The 23,184-nt window shown below is 43.4% G+C and overlaps 1 protein-coding gene and 1 pseudogene across 1 annotated transcript in view; both read left to right on the top strand.

The window, feature by feature from the left end:
* Nucleotides 1-6,864, top strand: part of LOC115115609 (syndetin-like) — a 136,936-nt pseudogene extending 130,072 nt beyond the window's left edge.
* Nucleotides 6,575-23,184, top strand: part of LOC135571540 (syndetin-like) — a 50,608-nt gene continuing 33,998 nt past the window's right edge. Inside the window, exons 1-2 of the mRNA XM_065018145.1 lie at nt 6,575-6,613; nt 14,890-14,935. Coding sequence (XP_064874217.1) covers nt 6,575-6,613; nt 14,890-14,935 — 85 coding nt within the window. The remainder of the gene's footprint in view (nt 6,614-14,889; nt 14,936-23,184) is intronic.

The following is a 23,184-nucleotide window of genomic DNA, read 5'->3' as shown; positions in this document are numbered from 1 at the left end:
TGTGCTTTGCTGGCTCGGCAGATCTGCAGATTGCTGACTAGTAGGCAGTAGGCAGGGTGCCGTTTTTTTCCATCCTCTGCAGTTTGGGAAAGCACTATGATCACATCTCAAAATGGAAGTGAATCAGCTAAAAAAAGGAAATGAATTTAAGCCACCTCATCTCCCTCCGACCCTAGCCGCCCCAGAACACTGTACTCAGCTCTCTGTCTGAATGATCCAGTGATCGGACTCCAGTGCCTCTCCATACATCAAATCCAACCTGCCCTCTGGCAGTGTAGAGAATACTCTCTGGAGATAAAACACCCAGCTGAGACCTTACCCGGAGCAGGTGTAGTGTCCGTGTGTGTCCAGCTGGCTGTTCCTCTGGTCTGCCCGGCTGAGGCTAACCCCCTGGGGGGGGCTTGGAAGGAAGACCTACTAAAGATCACAGAGGCCTTGCGACCCCTTTCTCCTGCCAACTAGTCCCAGTTGCCTGGCAATGTGCTGTGATATTTCCTACCATAGCAGGAGAGCATCACCATCAAATGGCAGGGCTGGACCATTGATAGTCCTCTAGGATGTGGATCACTAATTTAAAACTTTGATAACAGGTAGCCACTGGGGTTGGATGGGGGAGGCAATTTACTTTTGTCTCCTCAATCTGAGATATTAAACATGGTACACAGTGCCTTCTGAAAGTATTCATACCCCTGGACTTATTCCACATCTTGTTGTGTTACAAACACAGAAATATCTCATTTACATAAGTATTCACACCTCTTTGCTATGATGCTCCAAATTGAACTCCGGTGCATCCAATTTCCTTTGATCATCCCTTGATGTCGCTGCAACTTGATTGGAGTCCACCTGTGGCCAATTCAGTTGTTTGGACATTATTTAGAAAGGAACACACCTGTCTATATAAGGTCCCACAGTTGACAGTGCATGTCAGAGCAGAAACTATACCATTAAGTTCAAGGAACTGTCTGTAGATCTCCGAGACACTGTAGAATTGTGATGAGGCATATATCTGGGAAGGGTATAAAACAGTTTCTAGAGTGTGTTGAACGTTTCCAAGGACACAGTGGTCACCATGATTGGAAAATTGAAAGAATATGGAACTACCCAGACTGCCTAGAGCTGGCTGTCCAACCAAACTGAGAAACTGGGCAAGAAGAACCTTGGTCAGGGAGGTGACCAATAACTCAATAACCACTCTGACAGAACTACAGAGTTCCTTGGCTGAGTTTGGAAAATATGCCAGAAAGACTCTATAGCACTTCACCAATCTGGGAGAGTGATCAGACGGAAGCCACTCCTGAAAAAAAGACACGTGACAGCACGGCTGGAGTTTGCCAAAAGGCACGTGAAAGACTCTGGGAGCATAAGGCAACAGATTCTGTGGACTGATGAGACAAAAATGTAAGTCTTGGGTCTGAATGCATAGCGCTGTCTGGATAAAACCAGGCACAGCTTATCACCTGTCTAACACGATCCCTACCTTGAAGCGTGGTGGCAGCATCATGCTATGGGGATGCTTTTCAGCGGCAGGGACTGGGAGACTGGTAAGGATAGAGGGAACATTGAATGGAGCCAAATACAGGAAAATCTTTGATGAGAACATACTTCAGAGTGGAAACAACCTTAGACAAGGGCGAAAATTTACGTCCCAACAAGACAATGATCCCAAGCACACAGCCAAAGCAATGCTGGAATGGCTTCAGAAAAACAATGTGAAAGTCCTTGTGACCCAGCCAAAGCCCAGACTTGAATCCCATTGAAAATCTGTGGAAAGACTTGAAGATTGCTGTTCACCGCCACTCCCCATCTAACTTAACAGAGCTTGAGAAAATCTGTGAGGAAGAAAATCCCAAAATCCAGACGACTCAAAGCTGTAGTCGCCACCAAAGGTAGCTCTACAAAGTATTGACTCAGGGGTGTGAATACTTATGTAAATTAAATATGTCTGTATTTCATTCTCAATACATTTGCAAAGATTTCTAAAAACATGTTTTCACTTTGTCATTATGGGGTATTGTGTGTAGATGGGTGAGATTTATTTTGAGTTCATCCATTTTAGATTCAGTCTGTAACAAGGTGGAATAAGTCAAGGGGTATGAATACATTCTAAAGGCACTGTATCATGCTTTTCAAATCTGGAAGTATTATTGGTGACATATTGTCTTGGGATTAACCCGTTTTTGTCTCCAATAATAGCAAAATTCTCATAATATCCCACAGTAAAGGAATGCTTGACACATCAGTGACACACTGTTATTGCTTCTAAGTATGGTGGCAGGCATTAGAAAGATATGGAATTGGCTGAGATGAAATGGATCTAGCAGTCAGCTGTGTGTGTCTGTGTGATATTGTGTGTACTGAGGCGTGAGAGGAGAGGCGTGATTGTTTTAGGCTGCTATAGCTGCTCCTCTATTAGGCTCTGTGTTGTCTGATATTAGCTCCATCTCAAACATCTCACGAGGGGACAGACAGCGTCAACATCCACAAACTCACTGATTGCATCACATGATGCCATACTAGGTTATTGGTAAGGGCAGCCAGGAACTTGGCAAACTGTAGCAAAACACTTTACAACAAACATTTTTGCAGCTAAAACAAGTGTTTCTAATTGGACAAGTTTACATTAGTGCCTCCCCGTTTTGCTTCCATTTGGTTCCCTGTGAAAACACCCCATGTGCTGGGTGGCTTGTTCGTAGGTGACTTTTAAATAGTCCATGTTTGAGACATAGTCATGTGATCATTTACCCCATGAAACCAGTGTTTGTGTAAATCTAAAAAATATTTTCCCATCGGAATAATTTGTCTGTTGTCTTTTTTGGGGGGGATTTATTTTTAAGATTATATTATTAATAGGTTTATTCTACACTTCGGGAGGACTATAGTTAAGCTGCTTCGTGTCTGTTTATTGTGGTTTAACTACTCAGCTAATTGTCCCAGTGACTGTTGTTGAATGTTAATGTGAGAGGTTTTACCAACTGAGCAACTCATTGCTAATGAGTATCCTGCACGGGGAAAAGTTGTATAGGGGTGCATCCCTTCATTATTCCAGCACATACAGATGACGTCTATTTTCCCCTGCCCCTGTTCCTGCCCATTTGATACATTCTAAATCTAAACACATTTGACATATTAGTAAAGATTCATTGAGAATAGTCGGGTGAAAATAAGATCACTTGATGAGAGAACAGCTGTGCAGCCTGAGGCAAGGAACAGAGCTCAAGCTTTTTTTGTGACTTTCTCAAATCATCAATAGCCTTTAGTTGCACCATGCAGCCTATTATGTTCTGATTTCTAACACATTCTTAGGTTTGTATCATTCACATCTAAGTTGCCTAATAATTCTAAATCTAGCATATTTATGTTTACTTTTACGCTCAAAATAGCGACTTCATATGCACATTCGCTCCGGAATGGGAAAAATATCCATAGAATTTTATTCAGCTAGGTTAAATGATATTCTTCTTACTATAAAATCCTATAATATAAAAGACTGGCATGGGACTTATAAGCATATCTTGTCAGCGAAATGAACAAGCGTACATGGAGCATTGAGCATAGCCAGATAACATACAGTAGGCCAACTCATTCTGTTCTTCTTTGTATCATAATGTTTCTTTAGACCTGACTAAAATAAATATTGGATTTATTGTGATGGTCTACATTCAATTGATTGATTTCATTATTTCTGAGACTTTTTAAATGTACAGTAGACGTTGCTAAGGCACACTTTAGTTGCATCTTGTATGCTTGGATGCCTAAAGATTCTAAACCTGTTTGTTAATTAACGGTCAATTACCGTGAGACCAGCAGTCTTTTGCATGACAGTAACTGTCTGACAAAATGTAATAACCGCCACAGTCCTAGTCACATTGCTATATAAAGCAGGCAGACGGGCATCGAGGCATTCAGTTCAATTGAATGTTAGAATGGGCATAACGAGTGACCTAAGCCTCTTTGCTTGTGGTTTGATCATCGGTGCAAGGCGAGCTGCATCCAGTATCTTAGAAACGGCTGGCCTTCTGGGCTTTTCACACACAACAATGTCTGTGGATTACTGAGAATCGTGCAAGCTAACAGACTGGCCACAAACAGACAAATAGCGGTGCAGTACAACTGTGGTGTGCAGAACGGCATCTCGAAACGCACAACTAGTTGATCTTTGTCACGGATGGGCTATTGCAGAAGACCACACCTGTTAAAAACAAGAAAAATTGACTCCAGTGGGCACGCAATCACCAACACTGGACAAATGAGGAGTGGAAAAACATTGCCGTGACCAACGAATCCCAGTTCCTATTGTGTCATGCTGATGGCAGAGTCAGCATTTGGTGTAAACAGCATGAGTCCATGGCCCCATCCTGCCTGGTGTCAACGGTACAGGCTGGTGGTAGTGGTGTACTGGATTGGGGATGCACATTTGGTCCTTTGAAACCAATTGAGCAATGAACACCATAGCGTATCTGAACTTTGTTGCTGATAAAACCCAATAGAATATCTTTTGGATGAGATGGGGCTCCCGAGTGGCGCAGCAGTCTAAGGCACTGCATCTCAGTGCTAGAGGTGTCACTACAGACCCTGGTCGGGTCAAGTCATGCGAAACATGAAGCCGCACCAATGTGTAGGTGGAAACACCGTCCAACTGGCAACCGTGTCAGCATGCATGTGCCCGGCGCACCACAGGAGTCGCTAGAGCGCGATGGGACAAGGACATCCCGGCCGGCCAAACATTCCCCTAACCCGGACGACGCTGGGACAATTGTGCACTGCCTCATGGGTTTCCCGGGTTGCGTCTGACTGCGACACAGATCGGGATCGAACCCGGATCTGTAGTGACTCCTTTAGCACTGCGGTGCCTTAGACCGCTGTGCCAGTCAGGAGGCTCAGAGGGCTCTATGTTAGTATTACCTTCCCCTCGGTTTCAACATTTTTGTATTTTTTTTAACATTTAACCAAACTTATGGGGTGGGGTCACTGAATGATATCATTCACTCGACTTGCTGTTTGCGATTGTGAATTCTCTCACCCAGAGGCACTCGGAGAAAGAGTTTGGCAGCCGGGTGGGTCTGGCAGCCGGGTGGGTCTGGCAGCCTGAACCCTGGCTTCCTCTAATTTACAGGCTGGTGGTAAACTCTGAGAGGGGAAAGAGAGACGGCTGCAATACATAAATTGATCCGTAAGCCTTCGCTCCTGTTAGCTTTCCCACAGCCAGGGTCAGTGTTGCTATGCACTGTTTGCCCCTGCAGAAAGCCCTGGTGTGCGTGGCTTGCTGTCGGTAATTTACAGCTGCCTGGTAGAGGGAACAGGAGGTCTCACACGTGGAGCTATGTTTAAAACAGTTGGCATCATAGAGCTTCTGGTGAGCAGCAGCAGACTCCTTTCAGAATGCAATGATGACTCTTTAGTCTCTGACGGTGTTGAAAACTATGGCTGGAGAAATGTTCCTGGATCTGTGTCAGGCCACGAGGTATGTAGCCTCGGAGCTCTGTGCACCGCTGGGCTTCATGGGGCGAGCCTCTCAATGCCAGCCATAGAGAGTTATGACGATGCTAGCTGCTATGTTGAGGTTGGCCAAAAATTATTACTAGATTGCTTTGTGCCTGAAATTGTGCCACAAGAGGCAGGTCATGTTTTGATGGGCCTACTAAAGGTTTATGTACAATATAATACATTTCTTTGGACTTTTATTTTTTTGGGGTCAGGCACAAGGAATTGAATAGTGTTCGACGTTGTCGTCCATGTAATAGTTTCAGGTTCATTACTGAACCATCGGTGTCTGTGGGTCAGAAAAGAAAAACACAGCCTGTTCTCTCTGGCTGCAAGTCGGTTTGAAGATACCTGTCTACCTGTCTGCCTGCCAGTAGCCTACCTCTTCACATACAACCCCATCCTAATTTGAATGACATCTTCTGGGATGACAGTTAGCTGTTCCACTGTTCTCTTTGGTGAGGTCTATTCATTATGCTACTGACTGATTAAAGGAGCACTGAGATTAAGTTTATCCTCAGATGTGAGTCCTTGGCTTAAGCAAGCAACAGGATGGATAGGAGAAGAGTTTCAGCCAGACATCAACATTTCTCTGCTGTAAATGACTGTTATTTAGACTGTTATATATGAAAGTTCTCCTTGATTATGGATGATCAGTAGAAATTTGTGGCCAATTACGTTCAGTGGCATATTTCATCCTTTTCTGGCCTCTGGCTGTTTGGGTGTTAAACAAACCCACCCTTATAGGCTACACATCAAGTCCTGTGGTCAAAAATAACTCCACAGAAATGGTTGTGAGCATACGTACCTCTTTAGGTGCTGGGCGAATAATTGATGTCTGGCAATCACATAATTTCTTCATTGTGGCCTCACAGGTAGAAAAAACAGGAAGTGTATCTAACACCTCTCTTTCTCTCCCACTCTCTTTTTCTCTCCCACTTAATCTCTCCCTCCCTCCCACTCTCTTTTTCCATTTTTGTCTCCATCTTTTCTGTGTCATCCGCAGCACATCACTCCAGACAGCTACTTCCCCTGCCTGAGCGACCTGTGCAAGGCATTATGGGAGGTGATGCTCAGCTATCACCGGACCATGCAGTGGCACGAGGAGCGTGACAAGGAGGACTCACAGGTACACCTGTCCCACCAATATCTAGCCCATCCCCTTAATTCAGCACAACACTAGGCCTTTGGCTGACCAATAGCCCCTCCCCTTTAATTCAGCGTTGCACGGTCCCCTCCCCTTTAATTCAGGCAAGCAACCACTAAAGCCCTTTTTCACTGTCCACCCTCTAACCTCTCGTACTTCTATAGCCCTGATTCCCTTATTCTTAACACACCTAAAGCCCTGATTCCCTTAGGCTTAATACACCTAAAGCCCTGATTCCCTTAGGCTTATTACACCTAAAGCCCTGATTCCCTTAGGCTTATTACACCTAAAGCCCTGATTCCCTTAGGCTTAATACACCTAAAGCCCTGATTCCCTTAGGCTTAATACACCTAAAGCCCTGATTCCCTTAGGCTTAATACACCTAAAGCCCTGATTCCCTTAGGCTTATTACACCTAAAGCCCTGATTCCCTTAGGCTTAATACACCTAAAGCCCTGATTCCCTTAGGCTTAATACACCTAAAGCCCTGATTCCCTTAGGCTTAATACACCTAAAGCCCTGATTCCCTTAGGCTTAATACACCTAAAGCCCTGATTCCCTTAGGCTTAATACACCTAAAGCCCCGATTCCCTTAGGCTTATTACACCTAAAGCCCCGATTCCCTTAGGCTTATTACACCTAAAGCCCCGATTCCCTTAGGCTTATTACACCTAAAGCCCCGATTCCCTTAGGCTTATTACACCTAAAGCCCCGATTCCCGTAGGCTTATTACACCTAAAGCCCCGATTCCCTTAGGCTTATTACACCTAAAGCCCAGATTCCCTTAGGTGTAATAAGCCTAAAGCTGATTCCCTCTTATTACACCTAAAGCCCGATTCCCTTAAGGCTTATTACACCTAAAGCCCGATTCCCTTAAGGCTTATTACACCTAAAGCCCTGATTCCCTTAGGCTTATTACACCTAAAGCCCTGATTCCCTTAGGCTTATTACACCTAAAGCCCTGATTGCCTTAGGCTTAATACACCTAAAGCCCTGATTCCCTTATTCTTAACACACCCAAAGCCATGATTCCCTTAGGCTATACTTAAAGCCCTCATTCCTTTAGGCTTAATACACACAAAGCCCTGATTCCCTTAGGCTTATTACACCTAAAGCCCTGATTCCCTTAGGCTTATTACACCTAAAGCCCTGATTCCCTTAGGCGTAATACACCTAAAGCCCTGATTCCCTTAGGCTTATTACACCTAAAGCCCTGATTCCCTTATTCTTAACACACCCAAAGCCTGATTCCCTTAGGCTTAACACACCAAAGCCCTGATTCCTTTAGGCTTAATACACCTAAAGCCCTGATTCCCTTAGGCTTATTACACCTAAAGCCCTGATTGCCTTAGGCCACCTAAATCCCTGATTCCCTTATTCTTAACACACCCAAAGCCCTGATTCCCTTAGGCTTAATACACTTAAAGCCCTGATTCCTTTAGGCTTAATACACACAAAGCCCTGATTCCCTTCTTATTACCCTAAAGCCCTGATTCCCTTAATTACACCTAAAGCCCTGATTCCCTTAGGCTTAATACACCTAAAGCCCTGATTCCCTTAGGCTTAATACACCTAAAGCCCTGATTCCCTTAGGCTTAATACACCTAAAGCCCTGATTCCCTTAGGCTTAATACACCTAAAGCCCCGATTCCCTTAGGCTTAATACACCTAAAGCCCCGATTCCCTTAGGCTTATTACACCTAAAGCCCCTGATTCCCTTAGGCTTAATACACCTAAAGCCCTGATTGCCTTAGGCTTAATACACCTAAAGCCCTGATTCCCTTAGGCTTATTACACCTAAAGCCCTGATTCCCTTAGGCTTAATACACTAAAGCCCTGATTCCCTTAGGCTTAATACACCTTGATTCCCTTAGGCTTAATACACCTAAAGCCCTGATTCCCTTAGGCTTAATACACCTAAAGCCCTGATTCCCTTAGGCTTAATACTAAAGCCCCGATTCCCTTAGGCTTATTACACCTAAAGCCCGATTCCCTTAGGCTTATTACACTTTCCCTTCTCACCTAAAGCCCCGATTCCCTTAGGCTTATTACACCTAAAGCCCCGATTCCTCTTTTACACCTAAAGCCCCGATTCCCTTAGGCTTATTACACCTAAAGCCCAGATTCCCTTAGGTGTAATAAGCCTAAAGCCCTGATTCCCTTAGGCTTATTACACCTAAAGCCCCGATTCCCTTAAGGCTTATTACACCTAAAGCCCCGATTCCCTTAAGGCTTATTACACCTAAAGCCCTGATTCCCTTAGGCTTATTACACCTAAAGCCCTGATTCCCTTAGGCTTATTACACCTAAAGCCCTGATTGCCTTAGGCTTAATACACCTAAAGCCCTGATTCCCTTATTCTTAACACACCCAAAGCCATGATTCCCTTAGGCTTAATATACTTAAAGCCCTCATTCCTTTAGGCTTAATACACACAAAGCCCTGATTCCCTTAGGCTTATTACACCTAAAGCCCTGATTCCCTTAGGCTTATTACACCTAAAGCCCTGATTCCCTTAGGCGTAATACCCTAAAGCCCTGATTCCCTTAGGCTTATTACACCTAAAGCCCTGATTCCCTTATTCTTAACACACCCAAAGCCCTGATTCCCTTAGGCTTAACACACCCAAAGCCCTGATTCCTTTAGGCTTAATACACCTAAAGCCCTGATTCCCTTTTATTACACCTAAAGCCCTGATTGCCTTAGGCTTAATACACCTAAATCCCTGATTCCCTTATTCTTAACACACCCAAAGCCCTGATTCCCTTAGGCTTAATACACTTAAAGCCCTGATTCCTTTAGGCTTAATACACACAAAGCCCTGATTCCCTTAGGCTTATTACACCTAAAGCCCTGATTCCTTTAGGCTTATTACACCTAAAGCCCTGATTCCCTTAGGCTTAATACACCTAAAGCCCTGATTCAGCTTAATACACCTAAAGCCCTGATTCCCTTAGGCTTAATACACCTAAAGCCCTGATTCCTTAGGCTTAATACACCTAAAGCCCCGATTCCCTTAGGCTTAATACACCTAAAGCCCGATTCCTTAGGCTTATTACACCTAAAGCCCTGATTCCCTTAGGCTTAATACACCTAAAGCCCTGATTGCCTTAGGCTTAATACACCTAAAGCCCTGATTCCCTTAGGCTTAATACACCTAAAGCCCTGATTCCCTTAGGCTTAATACACCTAAAGCCCTGATTCCCTTAGGCTTAATACACCTAAAGCCCCGATTCCCTTAGGCTTATTACACCTAAAGCCCCGATTCCCTTAGGCTTATTACACCTAAAGCCCCGATTCCCTTAGGCTTATTACACCTAAAGCCCCGATTCCCTTAGGCTTATTACACCTAAAGCCCCGATTCCCGTAGGCTTATTACACCTAAAGCCCCGATTCCCTTAGGCTTATTACACCTAAAGCCCAGATTCCCTTAGGTGTAATAAGCCTAAAGCCCTGATTCCCTTAGGCTTATTACACCTAAAGCCCCGATTCCCTTAAGGCTTATTACACCTAAAGCCCTGATTCCCTTAGGCTTATTACACCTAAAGCCCTGATTCCCTTAGGCTTATTACACCTAAAGCCCTGATTGCCTTAGGCTTAATACACCTAAAGCCCTGATTCCCTTATTCTTAACACACCCAAAGCCATGATTCCCTTAGGCTTAATATACTTAAAGCCCTCATTCCTTTAGGCTTAATACACACAAAGCCCTGATTCCCTTAGGCTTATTACACCTAAAGCCCTGATTCCCTTAGGCTTATTACACCTAAAGCCCTGATTCCCTTAGGCGTAATACACCTAAAGCCCTGATTCCCTTAGGCTTATTACACCTAAAGCCCTGATTCCCTTATTCTTAACACACCCAAAGCCCTGATTCCCTTAGGCTTAACACACCCAAAGCCCTGATTCCTTTAGGCTTAATACACCTAAAGCCCTTATTCCCTTAGGCTTATTACACCTAAAGCCCTGATTGCCTTAGGCTTAATACACCTAAATCCCTGATTCCCTTATTCTTAACACACCCAAAGCCCTGATTCCCTTAGGCTTAATACACTTAAAGCCCTGATTCCTTTAGGCTTAATACACACAAAGCCCTGATTCCCTTAGGCTTATTACACCTAAAGCCCTGATTCCCTTAGGCTTATTACACCTAAAGCCCTGATTCCCTTAGGCTTAATACACCTAAAGCCCTGATTCCCTTAGGCTTAATACACCTAAAGCCCTGATTCCCTTAGGCTTAATACACCTAAAGCCCTGATTCCCTTAGGCTTAATACACCTAAAGCCCCGATTCCCTTAGGCTTAATACACCTAAAGCCCTGATTCCCTTAGGCTTATTACACCTAAAGCCCTGATTCCCTTAGGCTTAATACACCTAAAGCCCTGATTGCCTTAGGCTTAATACACCTAAAGCCCTGATTGCCTTAGGCTTAATACACCTAAAGCCCTGATTCCCTTAGGCTTATTACACTTAAAACCCTGATTCCTTTAGGCTTAATACACCTAAAGCCCTGATTCCCTTAGGCTTATTACACCTAAAGCCCTGATTCCCTTAGGCTTAATACACCTAAAGCCCTGATTGCCTTAGGCTTAATACACCTAAAGCCCTGATTCCCTTAGGCTTATTACACCTAAAGCCCTGATTCCCTTAGGCTTATTACACCTAAAGCCCTGATTCCCTTAGGCTTATTACACCTAAAGCCCTGATTCCCTTAGGCTTAATACACCTAAAGCCCTGATTGCCTTAGGCTTAATACACCTAAAGCCCTGATTCCCTTAGGCTTAATACACCTAAAGCCCTGATTCCCTTAGGCTTATTACACCTAAAACCCTGATTCCCTTATTCTTAACACACCTAAAGCCCTGATTCATTTAGGCTTATTACACCTAAAGCCCTGATTCCCTTAGGCTTAATACACCTAAAGCCCTGATTGCCTTAGGCTTAATACACCTAAAGCCCTGATTCCCTTAGGCTTATTACACTTAAAACCCTGATTCCTTTAGGCTTAATACACCTAAAGCCCTGATTCCCTTAGGCTTATTACACCTAAAGCCCTGATTCCCTTAGGCTTAATACACCTAAAGCCCTGATTCCCTTAGGCTTATTACACCTAAAGCCCTGATTCCCTTAGGCTTATTACACCTAAAGCCCTGATTCCCTTAGGCTTATTACACCTAAAGCCCTGATTGCCTTAGGCTTAATACACCTAAACGCCTGGAACATTCCATATAATAAAGATCCCTTCTTTAGCCGCCCTCACCTTCACGTTGTACAGTTCGTCTTGCATTTCTGCTGCCGTAGTTTCCCCTCGTCCTCTAGAAGTTCTTAGAAGCTAGACACTTTTTATTAGCCACCCCTAAATCAATTTAAGATGATTGTGTACAGAAATATATAAAAAAGAAAGGGGAGTTGACTTTCATTAGGGAAAAGGGGATAACTACAGTAGTTAGTTGCGCAATGAATGAGTTCAATCTAAATGTGCCTTCCGCATTTAAGCCAACCCCTCTGAATCAGAGAGGTGCGTGGGGCTGCCTTAATTGACATCCAGGGGAGCAGTTTAGGGGGTGGTGGGGGTTAACTGCTTGGCTCAAGGGCAGAACAGCAGATTTTTCCACCTTGTTGGCTCGGGGTTTCAAATCAGCGATTTTTTGGGGGTTAATCGCGTTTAACCGCTAAACTACCGGCCACCCCCATTACTGTCCCACAGACGTAAATCTGGAGATGGATTTGATTTCTAAGTATTGCAACAGAGCTACTGTTTCAGGTGTATTGTTGAGTAAAGTTCTCTATTTCTGTAAGGCTCGACGCTGGTAGACGAGAAGCAAGTGCAGGGAGTGAACATTTAATTAGCAACAATCATAGGACAGGACAGTGTCTGGACATGAACACATAAGGACATTAATGCTGACACCGGGAACAAAGTGAGGAGCAGACCGAAATAGGGAAGTCAATCATCAAAGGAGTCCAGGTGAGTCCCATATTGTGCAGCTGCTCGTAATGATGGTGACAGGTGTGCGTAATAATGGTGACAGGTGTGCGTAATAATGGCAGCCTGAGCGCCAGAGGGAGAGCGGGAGCACGCGTGACAATTTCTTCCTATTAATTTGCCTTTTCAAATACTCTGTCAATCAGCAGTAGCTTTCACTCAAATGCAGAACTTGTCCTTTCTCTGTGGAAAAGTCTTTTCATTTCCTCCTTCTGTATGTTGGATTAATTAAGGAAATGGGCGATGACGAGTAGGACCATGATGCCTTATCCCCTGATCACAGCGATTGATGGCTTTGTAAGTATTGCATTTGCCCTTTGTAGAGAGCAGAGCTACGGTACTGCCTTCTCGTCTGCCCACCTCATATAACGAAAATGGTTGTGAATGCGCAGCGCTGCATTTGCACAGCCCACACAGCACACATTGGCGTGATGGTATGGGTAATTGAGGTTGAATTTGTCACCGCGCTTACCAGTGTGTTGATAGTCAAGTGGAATTTGTTTTCTAGTGTTGCTTCAGTGGCTCTCCCTCTTTCAGGCTGTCCATGTAGAAGGTCATTGAACCAACCAAGCCTGAAAGTGATAGGTGCTTGTGCTTTGTTGACGCCAACACACTGCTGACTTTGAAAAGTCCCCGAGCCCTCCAAAGACCTCTTGAATCTAATGTTTCTAATGATTAGATGATTAGATCCACACGATGGAGATAAATGGAGATAAACTGTGATATTTAAACCTGTAAATATACAGTACATTTCCATTCCATTATCATGTTAATTTCAATTTAAGCACTGTTTTGATTGATATTTGTAAGAGAAAAATATGTATGTATTTATCCTAATTAGAGACAACATCATGTCCCTCAGTGCTCACCCCCTGTTAGGAGTTAATGATGTATTATTCCTGTATTTATTAAGGATGATTCCGTACAGCCACAGGGAGGACCACGCATTGTTTACATGATATTTAGATTAGATCAAATGAATGACGTTTGGAGTGTTCTACTTTTCTGAGAAACCCAACCCCCCATCACAATCAAACAGGGTTATCAAGTGCAATACTGCTATGGTCTCCAAAACAGGCCATAGTGAATCGCTCAGGGAGATTTACATGTTATTACAAGGTAGCTAAGCTAATGGCCTATCTGCTGAAAAGGCAGAAGGTGTATTTATATATACAACTACTCAAATATTTCATATTTGGGATTCATCAAAGTAGCCACCCTTTGCCTTGATGACAGCTTTGCACACTCTTGGCATTCTCTCAACCAGCTTCATGAGGTAGTCACCTGGAATGCATTTCAATTAACATGTGTGCCTTGTTAAAAGTTCATTTGTGGAATTTCTTTCCTTCTCAATGCGTTTGAGCCAATCAGTTGTGTTGTGACAAGGTAGGGGTGGTATACAAAAGATGCAGAAGACAGCCACATTTGGCAAAAGACCAAGTCCATATTATGGCAAGAACAGCTCAAATAAGCAAAGAGAAATGACAGTCCATCATTACTTTAAAGACACGAAGGTCAGTCAATCCGGAAAATTTCAGTCGCACTTGGAGAGTGATTTAGTGCTGCATCAAATGACCTGGCCTCCACAATCAGTCGACCTCAACCCAATTGAGATAGTTTGGGATGAGTTGGACCGCACAGTGAAGGAAAATCAGCCAACAAGTGTTCAGCATATGTGGGAACTCCTTCAAGACTGTTGGAAAAGGATTCCAGGTGAAGCTGGTTGAAAGAATGCCAAGAGTGTGCAAAGATGTCATCAAGGTAAAAGGTGACTACTTTGAAGAATCTAAAACATATTTGGATTTGTTTAACACTATTTTCATTACTACATTATTCTATGTGTTATTTCATAGTTTTGACATCTCCACTATTATTCTACAATGTATAAAATAGAACAAATAAAGAAAAACCCTTGAATGAGTAGGTGTCCAAACCTTTGACTGGTAGTGTGTATAACTATGAGCCAGAGAGATGCAGGTAGCTAGATAATTTGAGACCACAAAGGCAGTCCAATATGAGTGTATATTGGGATAAGCAAGAAACTTCCAGCTTGTCATCACTACTATCACCTTACTAAGGTATCCAAGTCTGGGACAAACAACCATTGGCTCTGTTTCAATGGCGATAAAGTTTCAGTTGTATTATTCAGCAAAGTTTTATTTTCCTTCCTATTAGTTTGCATTTTCAAATACTTTTTCAATCAATAGTAGTTTTGGCTCAGATGCGGAACTTGTCCTTTCTCTGTGGAAAATGGGTTTAATTTCCCCCTTCAGTTCATTGGATTGATGAAGAAAATGGGCGATGACGAATGGGACCACGGTAATGCCTTCATCCCCTGATCACTGGTGCCGTTGAGACTTCGGCTGAGATCCAAATGGCGTGCTATTCCCTGTGTAGTGTACTAAATAGGGAATAGGTTTCCGTTTGGAACGCGCCCTTCAAGTCTCCAGCTTCCAAACCTTAGTTAAGCATATCTCCTTGTTCTGTGAGTGAAGGAACATTCAGTGCTAATCAGAGGAGGCGGGGCCATCCATCAAGAAGTGCTGTCATATCAGTGGGTGTGATTGGCTGTCCTCTACTACCCTCTAAGTGAAGGTGTCCTCACTCTGCATACGCTTTCACCCTTCCTCTACGTAAAGGGTGTGTGTGTGTGTGTGTGTGTGTGTGTGTGTGTGTGTGTGTGTGTGTGTGCGTGTGTGTGTATTCGGTTTGTGTGTTCTTATAAGTGGGTATACATCTCTGTGTATACCAAAGCCTTAAGAAGAGTGATTCACATGCTGGCCTTAATTTGTCAGACTGTGCGGTGTGTCCTTGTCCCCAACACGTTCTACCGGGCGCCCTGCATGACCGCCAGGCTCCTCTCTGTCATTGGAGAAAATAATTTAAAGGTCCCTTGATGGCTGCAACGCTGCGTATGCATCCCAAGTGGCACCCTATTCCAGATAAAGTGCCCTGCTTTTAACCAGAGCCCCTATTCAGGGAATAGGGTGTTATTCGGTACGCAGCCTGCATCACATCCACGGAGTGTCACCACAGCTGCTATTAATGAACCTGTCACCATGATGTATCAGTAATTATTGTCACCACTCAATAAAGGGAAGTTGTTTCTAAATTGAATATGGGCGAAGGGTTCCCTCCCATCTTGCCAAATTGAATTTGCAGCCTTAGCTCACCCAGTGTCATATTCGATCAGCTCGGACATGTCCTCGGTGGTGAGAGGATAAATGGCTGATGTTAGTGGATTGGTTACAAGCTCACAGCACTGACTGGAACCCTTCATATTGACCTTTCGCTTAGAACTTCCACGCTAAACATACACTCAATCCAGGACAGAGGGGGCCTTGACACGGGTACAGCTACGCCTCATTCTAAGATGAAACCAACATAAAATGAAATCAAGATCGATGAACTAGTAACGTTTGCTGTTGGTGAACAAGTCGGGTTTTTTCACGGTCATTTGTGATTGGCTTATGATGTGGCGACAAGTAGCCTAGTGGTTAGAGCGTTGGACTATTAACCGAAAGTTTGCAAGATTGAATCCCCAAGCTGACAAGGTAAAAATCTGTCGTTCTGCCCCAGACCAAGGCAGTTAACCCACTGTTCCTAGGCCATCATTGAAAATAAGAATTTGTTCTTTAACTGACTTGCCTAGTTAAATAAAGGTTAAATAAAAATGTTTTAAAAAAAATGTCTTAGGAGCATAGGATTTCTCACAACATGTCCTGTTTTTTTGTGTTATTTCTTGGTGTGCCTATGATATATTAAGGCCTAACTTGGACAACTGCCTTCCTTGATTCAGACCAAAAGTGACTCCATAGTTAGTGTAACAGATGCCGTCATTGATACGTAGCTACACCAGTTCCTTCTGATCCTGATCATTTAGGCATTTTCATGTACATGATTGCTTGGCTAATTATGTGTCTGAGACATTAAATAATACAGCAATCCCTGGGGCGAAAATGGACAATTACGCCTCCCATTGCCTTCCATTGCCTCTGCTACTAACCTCTGTATTTGTTAAGGCGGCTTCTCTCCTTCATTTGCCGGGCCTATCAGCAGGTAAATTGCTTTCCCTGGCCTGTGACCAGCTTTGTTGTGTGTTTTCACACTCCAACGTCATCTTCGTCGCTTCCAATGTGATGATGAGGTAAATGTTGTTGCCAGGTCAAAAGATGAATTATAAACTGGGTGGTTCGGGCCCTGAAAGCTGACCGACTGACAGCCATGGTATATCAGACCGTATTCCAGGGGTATGACAAAAACATTGCATTTTACTGCTCTAATTACATTGGTAACCAGTTTATAATAGCAATAAGGAATCTCTGGAGTTTGTTGTATATGGCCACCATACAACGGCTATGGGCTGTGTCCAGGCACTCCGCGTTGCGTCGTGCTTAAGAACAGTCCTTAGCTGTGGTATATTGGCCGTATACCACACCCCCCGTGCCTTATTGCTTAAATAACAAGTCATTCATTCATTTTAAATGGGTGTTTAAATGACGTTTTGGCTGGCTAGGATTTGACTGGAGACCGTCCAGGTTTCTCAAGGCTCCTTGTCACAGTTTTATCTTGTTGAAGTACTTGGCGAAACTACATCTTGGAACTTTGTGCTGTGAGACGTTGGCTGGTTGTTTTTTTCTGGCATCCTTCCTTTCCGTTGTCGGGGGAGGATATCTGTTTACAATTTTGAAATGTGTAACAGTAACACAATGAAAGCCCCTGGATGCTGTTTCATCACATCTCACTCACTTCCCAGATTTTTCCTTGTCCAAGTTTAACTGATTTGACCCTGCTGTGATATTTTTCTGGAGAACATTGCAATGACTTCTATCACTATATTAATTCATATTATGATGGTGTCAAACTGAGGCCCAACCTGGATAAAAAGTAACCTAGAACTACTTTATCTAACCATTTAAGTCTTTGCACGGTTACATCACCCTCCTCATCGGGCTCCTCTCCTCTTTCCTCCCTCCCCTGTTCCCATTAGTAGCATTAACCTTTTCTCTACATCTCCCAGACAGTCAGAAGAGCTAATCTCCCTTCTTGCTCACTTGTTAAAGACAAGCTCTGGAACTTTGTATTTTTTAAATGTGTCAATGTGTAGTTTATTACACGCATATTCTTAGCAGAATTATTATCTTACCTCAATTAGCCACGAAATCTCTAGTTTGAAAGCAAAAATGGAGCTGATGGATAGGGCTGCCGTGCTTCTAGCTCTTAGGAAACTTTGCACTATTTTGATTTGTATGTGTTATTTCTTAAATTATTAGTCCAGGAATTTATTTGTGTTATGACATACAGCCAAGTAGAACTTGGATATCAGAGCGGTGGTAACTCACCAGCATTACGACCAGGAATAATAGTCTGATCCTTTGTTCGTACCCCCCAGGGCAATTGAACTGATTCCACAGGCTGATCCTAAACACCGATGGTGGAAAAAAGGTACTCTGAGTGGACTTCTAGTCCGACTCAGGAGGTACGCACACCACCCACCGTTTCCGAGTATATTACTCACTAATGTTCAGTTACTGAATAATAAAGTTGATGAGCTCAGAGGGAGTATTTCCTTCCAAAGAGACATTAGGGATTGTAACAGTCTGTTTCACGGAAACATGGCTCTCTAGGGATATACTGTCTGAGTCTGTACAGCCAGATGGGTCCTCAGTTCATCTTGCAGACAGGAACAAATATCTCTCTGGGCAGAAGAAGGGCAGGCGTGTCACGCTCGTCGGCAGAAGTGGACCAAGGTGCAGCATGGTACGTGTTCATGATTTTTTATTTAATCCGAACACCAAACAAAACAAGAACAACGAACGTCACATTCTGAAGGCTACACAGAGCTAACAAAAAACAACATCCCACAACCTAAGGTGGCAAAACAGGCTGCCTAAGTATGATTCCTTATCAGAGACAACGATAGACAGCTGTCCCTGATTGAGAACCATACCCGGCCAACACATAGAAACACAAAACATAGAAATAAAGAACATAGAATGCCCACCCAACTCACACCCTGACCAAACCATATAGAGACATAAAAAAGGAACTAAGGTCAGGACGTGACACAAGTACAGTAAAATGCTTAACTTGCAAGCTCTAACCCCAACAGTGCATAAATCAATATCTAAATAACAACTCATAGTAAATGATATATAATAAAGAAGATACAATAAATAAAAGAGGAAGCTATATACAGGGTCCGTGCTAATACCACATTTACAATGTGCAGGGATACTGGAGTAGTTTGAGGTAGATATGGAAATGTAGGAGGGGGATTAGGAGAAATTGACTGGTAGCAGGATAAATAATAATAATTAATTAATAGTGACGGGTGGGTGCATGGTGGATATACATGTAAACAGGGCTGGAAAGTGACTGGTAGCAGGATAAATAATAATAATAATAATTAATAGTGACGGGTGGGTGCATGGTGGATATACATGTAAACAGGGCTGGAAAGTGACTGGTAGCAGGATAAATAATAATAATAATAATTAATAGTGACTGGGTATGGTGGATATACATGGGGCTGGAAAGTGACTGGTAGCAGGATAAATAATAATAATAATAATTAATAGTGACGGGTGGGTGCATGGTGGATATACATGTAAACAGGGCTGGAAAGTGACTGGTAGCAGGATAAATAATAATAATAATAATTAATAGTGACGGGTGGGTGCATGGTGGATATACATGTAAACAGGGCTGGAAAGTGACTGGTAGCACGAGTATATAAATACTGATGGTTATATACTTGTGGTAATATACACAGTGTACTAAACATTGGGGACCCCTTTTGCTCTCAGAACAAGGGGTGTACTACTAAGCTAACATATGGAGGGATAAAACATTTTTGGGGGAAATATTGAATTTGGCCAACTACTATAGCCCATAGAAACGCATTGAATAACACATTCATTTATTCGATTTTTTTAACGTTTAACTCGGCAAGTCGGTTAAGAACAAATTCTTATTTACAATGACGGCCTACACCGGCCAGACCCGGGCGGCGCTGGGCCAATTGTGCCCTGCCCTATGGGACTCCCAATCACGGCTGGATGTGATACAGCCTGTATTCGAACCAGGGACTGTAATGACGCCTCTTGCACTGAGATGCAGTGCCTTAGACCGCTGCGTCACTCATAAGGAATACAGTGTTGAAGTGTCTGTCCTATATCTAGGAAATATAAGAAATCTCAGGAAATATTCTTGTTTTTCTTAGAACACATTTACCCCCTTATTTTTGTTGGCGCAGAACTACCTCCATACTTTATTTATTTGTATGGGTTACATTCAGAGGAGTCCTGTGGCACTTGTGGGGGTCAAAGCAAAACAGAGAGTACCATCGTGTTCATGAGAGTCTCCCCTTTCCACAGTGGAGTCATATTAGTTTCTAGGCCAAACTGTTTGGACACTACAGACGTTTTCGTGAAAAGACTGATCGTGGCAAACACTGCTCTAGCTCTGTCACCTTTCACCTCAGGTGCGGAAGGCCGACATAGTTACAGTGGATTGAGATGCATCCAATGCAAAAAGATATCTCTAGCTTAAATTGACAGATTGACAGATAAACTTAGATTGACGCGCAGGTGCGCAGGTGCGTCAGTGGAATTTGAACCTGTCTCCCCTTCATCTACACTGATTGAAGTGGATTTAAGACATCAATAAGGGATCATGGCTTTCATCTGGATTCACCTGGCCGGTCTATATCATGGAAAGAGCAGATCCTCCTAATGTTGTGTATACTCAGTGTATACTTTACATGTGAACAGGAGTACAAGTGGCCAGTACCAGGAGAGAATAGATAGATACTAATGGTAATTGCAATCAATAATCAATGAACAACAGCGTAGTGGTAATACATTTCATCAATAATAATTTTAGCAGGGGTGTGGGGGGGGGAGCAGTAGTTGTTGGGCATTTAACAGTCTTATGGCCAGTGTATAGAAGCCGTTTAGAAGTCTGTTGTTCTGAGCCTTGATGCGCCGGTTCCACCTGCCGTACGGGAGCATGGAGAACAGTCCATGTCTCGGGTCGTTTCAGTCCGTTTTCCTCTTTTCAAAGCATAATTAGCACAACTCAGATGTTCTATTCTGGGATGGCCTGGGAGATGTCTTTACCGACTGGCAGGTATCACCTTTTCTGTATGAACGAAGCCCTCTTATGCCCTGTTTCTTAATCCCTGGATTATATTGCATACGTATCACATACCTGAATATTTCCCACTTTCTATAGCTAGGGATTTCAATAAGTAGGAATGTCACTCCAAAAGACAAAGCCTGTCCAACCTATGTCTTCATCTAGATTACCCTTTAGTTTTTGTTCTCTTTTTGATCCATGCCAGTGGTCTCTAAGGAGGGTAGTGGTGGAGTGTTCAAACCTTATGCTGCTGGTACAAAATACGTAGTTTAGCCTTTTGAGGTACCTTGTCTCAGGCTGAAGTTAACTTCTTGCCAGCAAGGTCTTTTTCTTCTCCATGTATCCTTGCTTGCTGTGTTTGGGTGCATTTTCCCACTGCTGTGGTTCTGTGATGAAATTGCCCTTTAGAACTGTAGGGGTTGGAAGTGACCTCACTCAGACACCTCCCACAAAGTTCAAGGTCATCTCAAGCTCAACCACTTTCTGTCAGTGGAATTCAATGTTGATCCTCCAAATACTCCATGTTTTATACTTCCTCTTGAGATGCATGTACTGTAGCCAATCAGGCACAGACCACCTTCGTCCTTCACTGCTTAATGTACACACTCATCAATACCATATCAAACACGCACACCGATGCGGCAGGGAGCCCGGCGGGTAGGAGCATTAGGCCAGGAACCGAAAGGTTCCTGGATCGAATTCCCAAGCTGACAAGGTAAAAATCTGTCCATGAGCAAGGCAGTTAACCCACTGTTCCCCGGGCGCCGATGACGTGGATGTCGATTAAGGCAGCCCCCCGCACCTCTTTGATTCAGAGGGGTTGGGTTAAATGCGGAAGACACATTTCAGTTGAATATATTCAGTTGTACAACTGACTAGGTATATCCCTTTCCCAATAATAAACATCATGTCAGACACACACACATCAATACACACCATATCAGACACACACACATCAATACACACCATATCAGACACACACACATCAATACACACCATATCAGACACATACACATCAATACACACCATATCAGACACATACACATCAATACACACCATATCAGACACATACACATCAATACACACCATATCAGACACATACACATCAATACACACCATATCAGACACATACACATCAATACACACCATATCAGACACATACACATCAATACACACCATATCAGACACATACACATCAATACACACACATATCAGACACATACACATCAATACACACCATATCAGACACATACACATCAATACACACCATATCAGACACATACACATCAATACACACCATATCAGACACATACACATCAATACACACCATATCAGACACACACACATCAATACACACCATATCAGACACACACCACACACATCAATACACACCATATCAGACACACACCACACACATCAATACACACCATATCAGACACATACACATCAATACACACCATATCAGACACATACACATCAATACACACCATATCAGACACATACACATCAATACACACCATATCAGACACACACACATCAATACACACCATATCAGACACATCAATACACACCATATCAGACACATACACATCAATACACACCATATCAGACACACACACATCAATACACACCATATCAGACACACACATACACACACATCAATACACACCATATCAGACACACACACATCAATACACACCATATCAGACACATCAATACACACCGTATCAGACGGATACACATCAATACACACCATATCAGACACATACATATCAATACACACCATATCAGACACATACATATCAATACACACCATATCAGACACATACACATCAATACACACCATATCAGACACACACATACACACACCGTGTCAGACACATACACATCAATACACACCATATCAGACACATACACATCAATACACACCATATCAGACACATACACATCAATACACACCATATCAGACACACACATACACACACATCAATACACCTACTACACGCAGTCAGCCACCTACTACACGCAGTCAGCCACCTACTACACGCAGTCAGCCACCTACTACACGCAGTCAGCCACCTACTACACGCAGTCAGCTACCTACTACACGCGGTCAGCCAACTACTACACGCAGTCAGTCACCTACTACATGCAGTCAGCCACCTACTACACGCAGTCAGCCACCTACTACACGCAGTCAGTCACCTACTACATGCAGTCAGCCACCTACTACATGCAGTCAGCCACCTACTACACGCAGTCAGTCACCTACTACACGCAGTCAGCCACCTACTACATGCAGTCAGCCACCTACTACACGCAGTCAGCCACTGACTCACAGCCTTGACTGCAGAGGACAGGCAACATTCCCTCATATACAACAAGTCTTCAGATCTAAGTCAGTTTCCGCCCACCTCTGTCCTTCC

This window comes from Oncorhynchus nerka, linkage group LG4, assembly GCF_034236695.1.
Source record: "Oncorhynchus nerka isolate Pitt River linkage group LG4, Oner_Uvic_2.0, whole genome shotgun sequence".
Taxonomy (NCBI): domain Eukaryota; kingdom Metazoa; phylum Chordata; class Actinopteri; order Salmoniformes; family Salmonidae; genus Oncorhynchus; species Oncorhynchus nerka.
The sequence above is the reverse complement of the archived record's forward strand: the minus strand, read 5'-3'. Positions and strand labels throughout refer to the sequence as shown.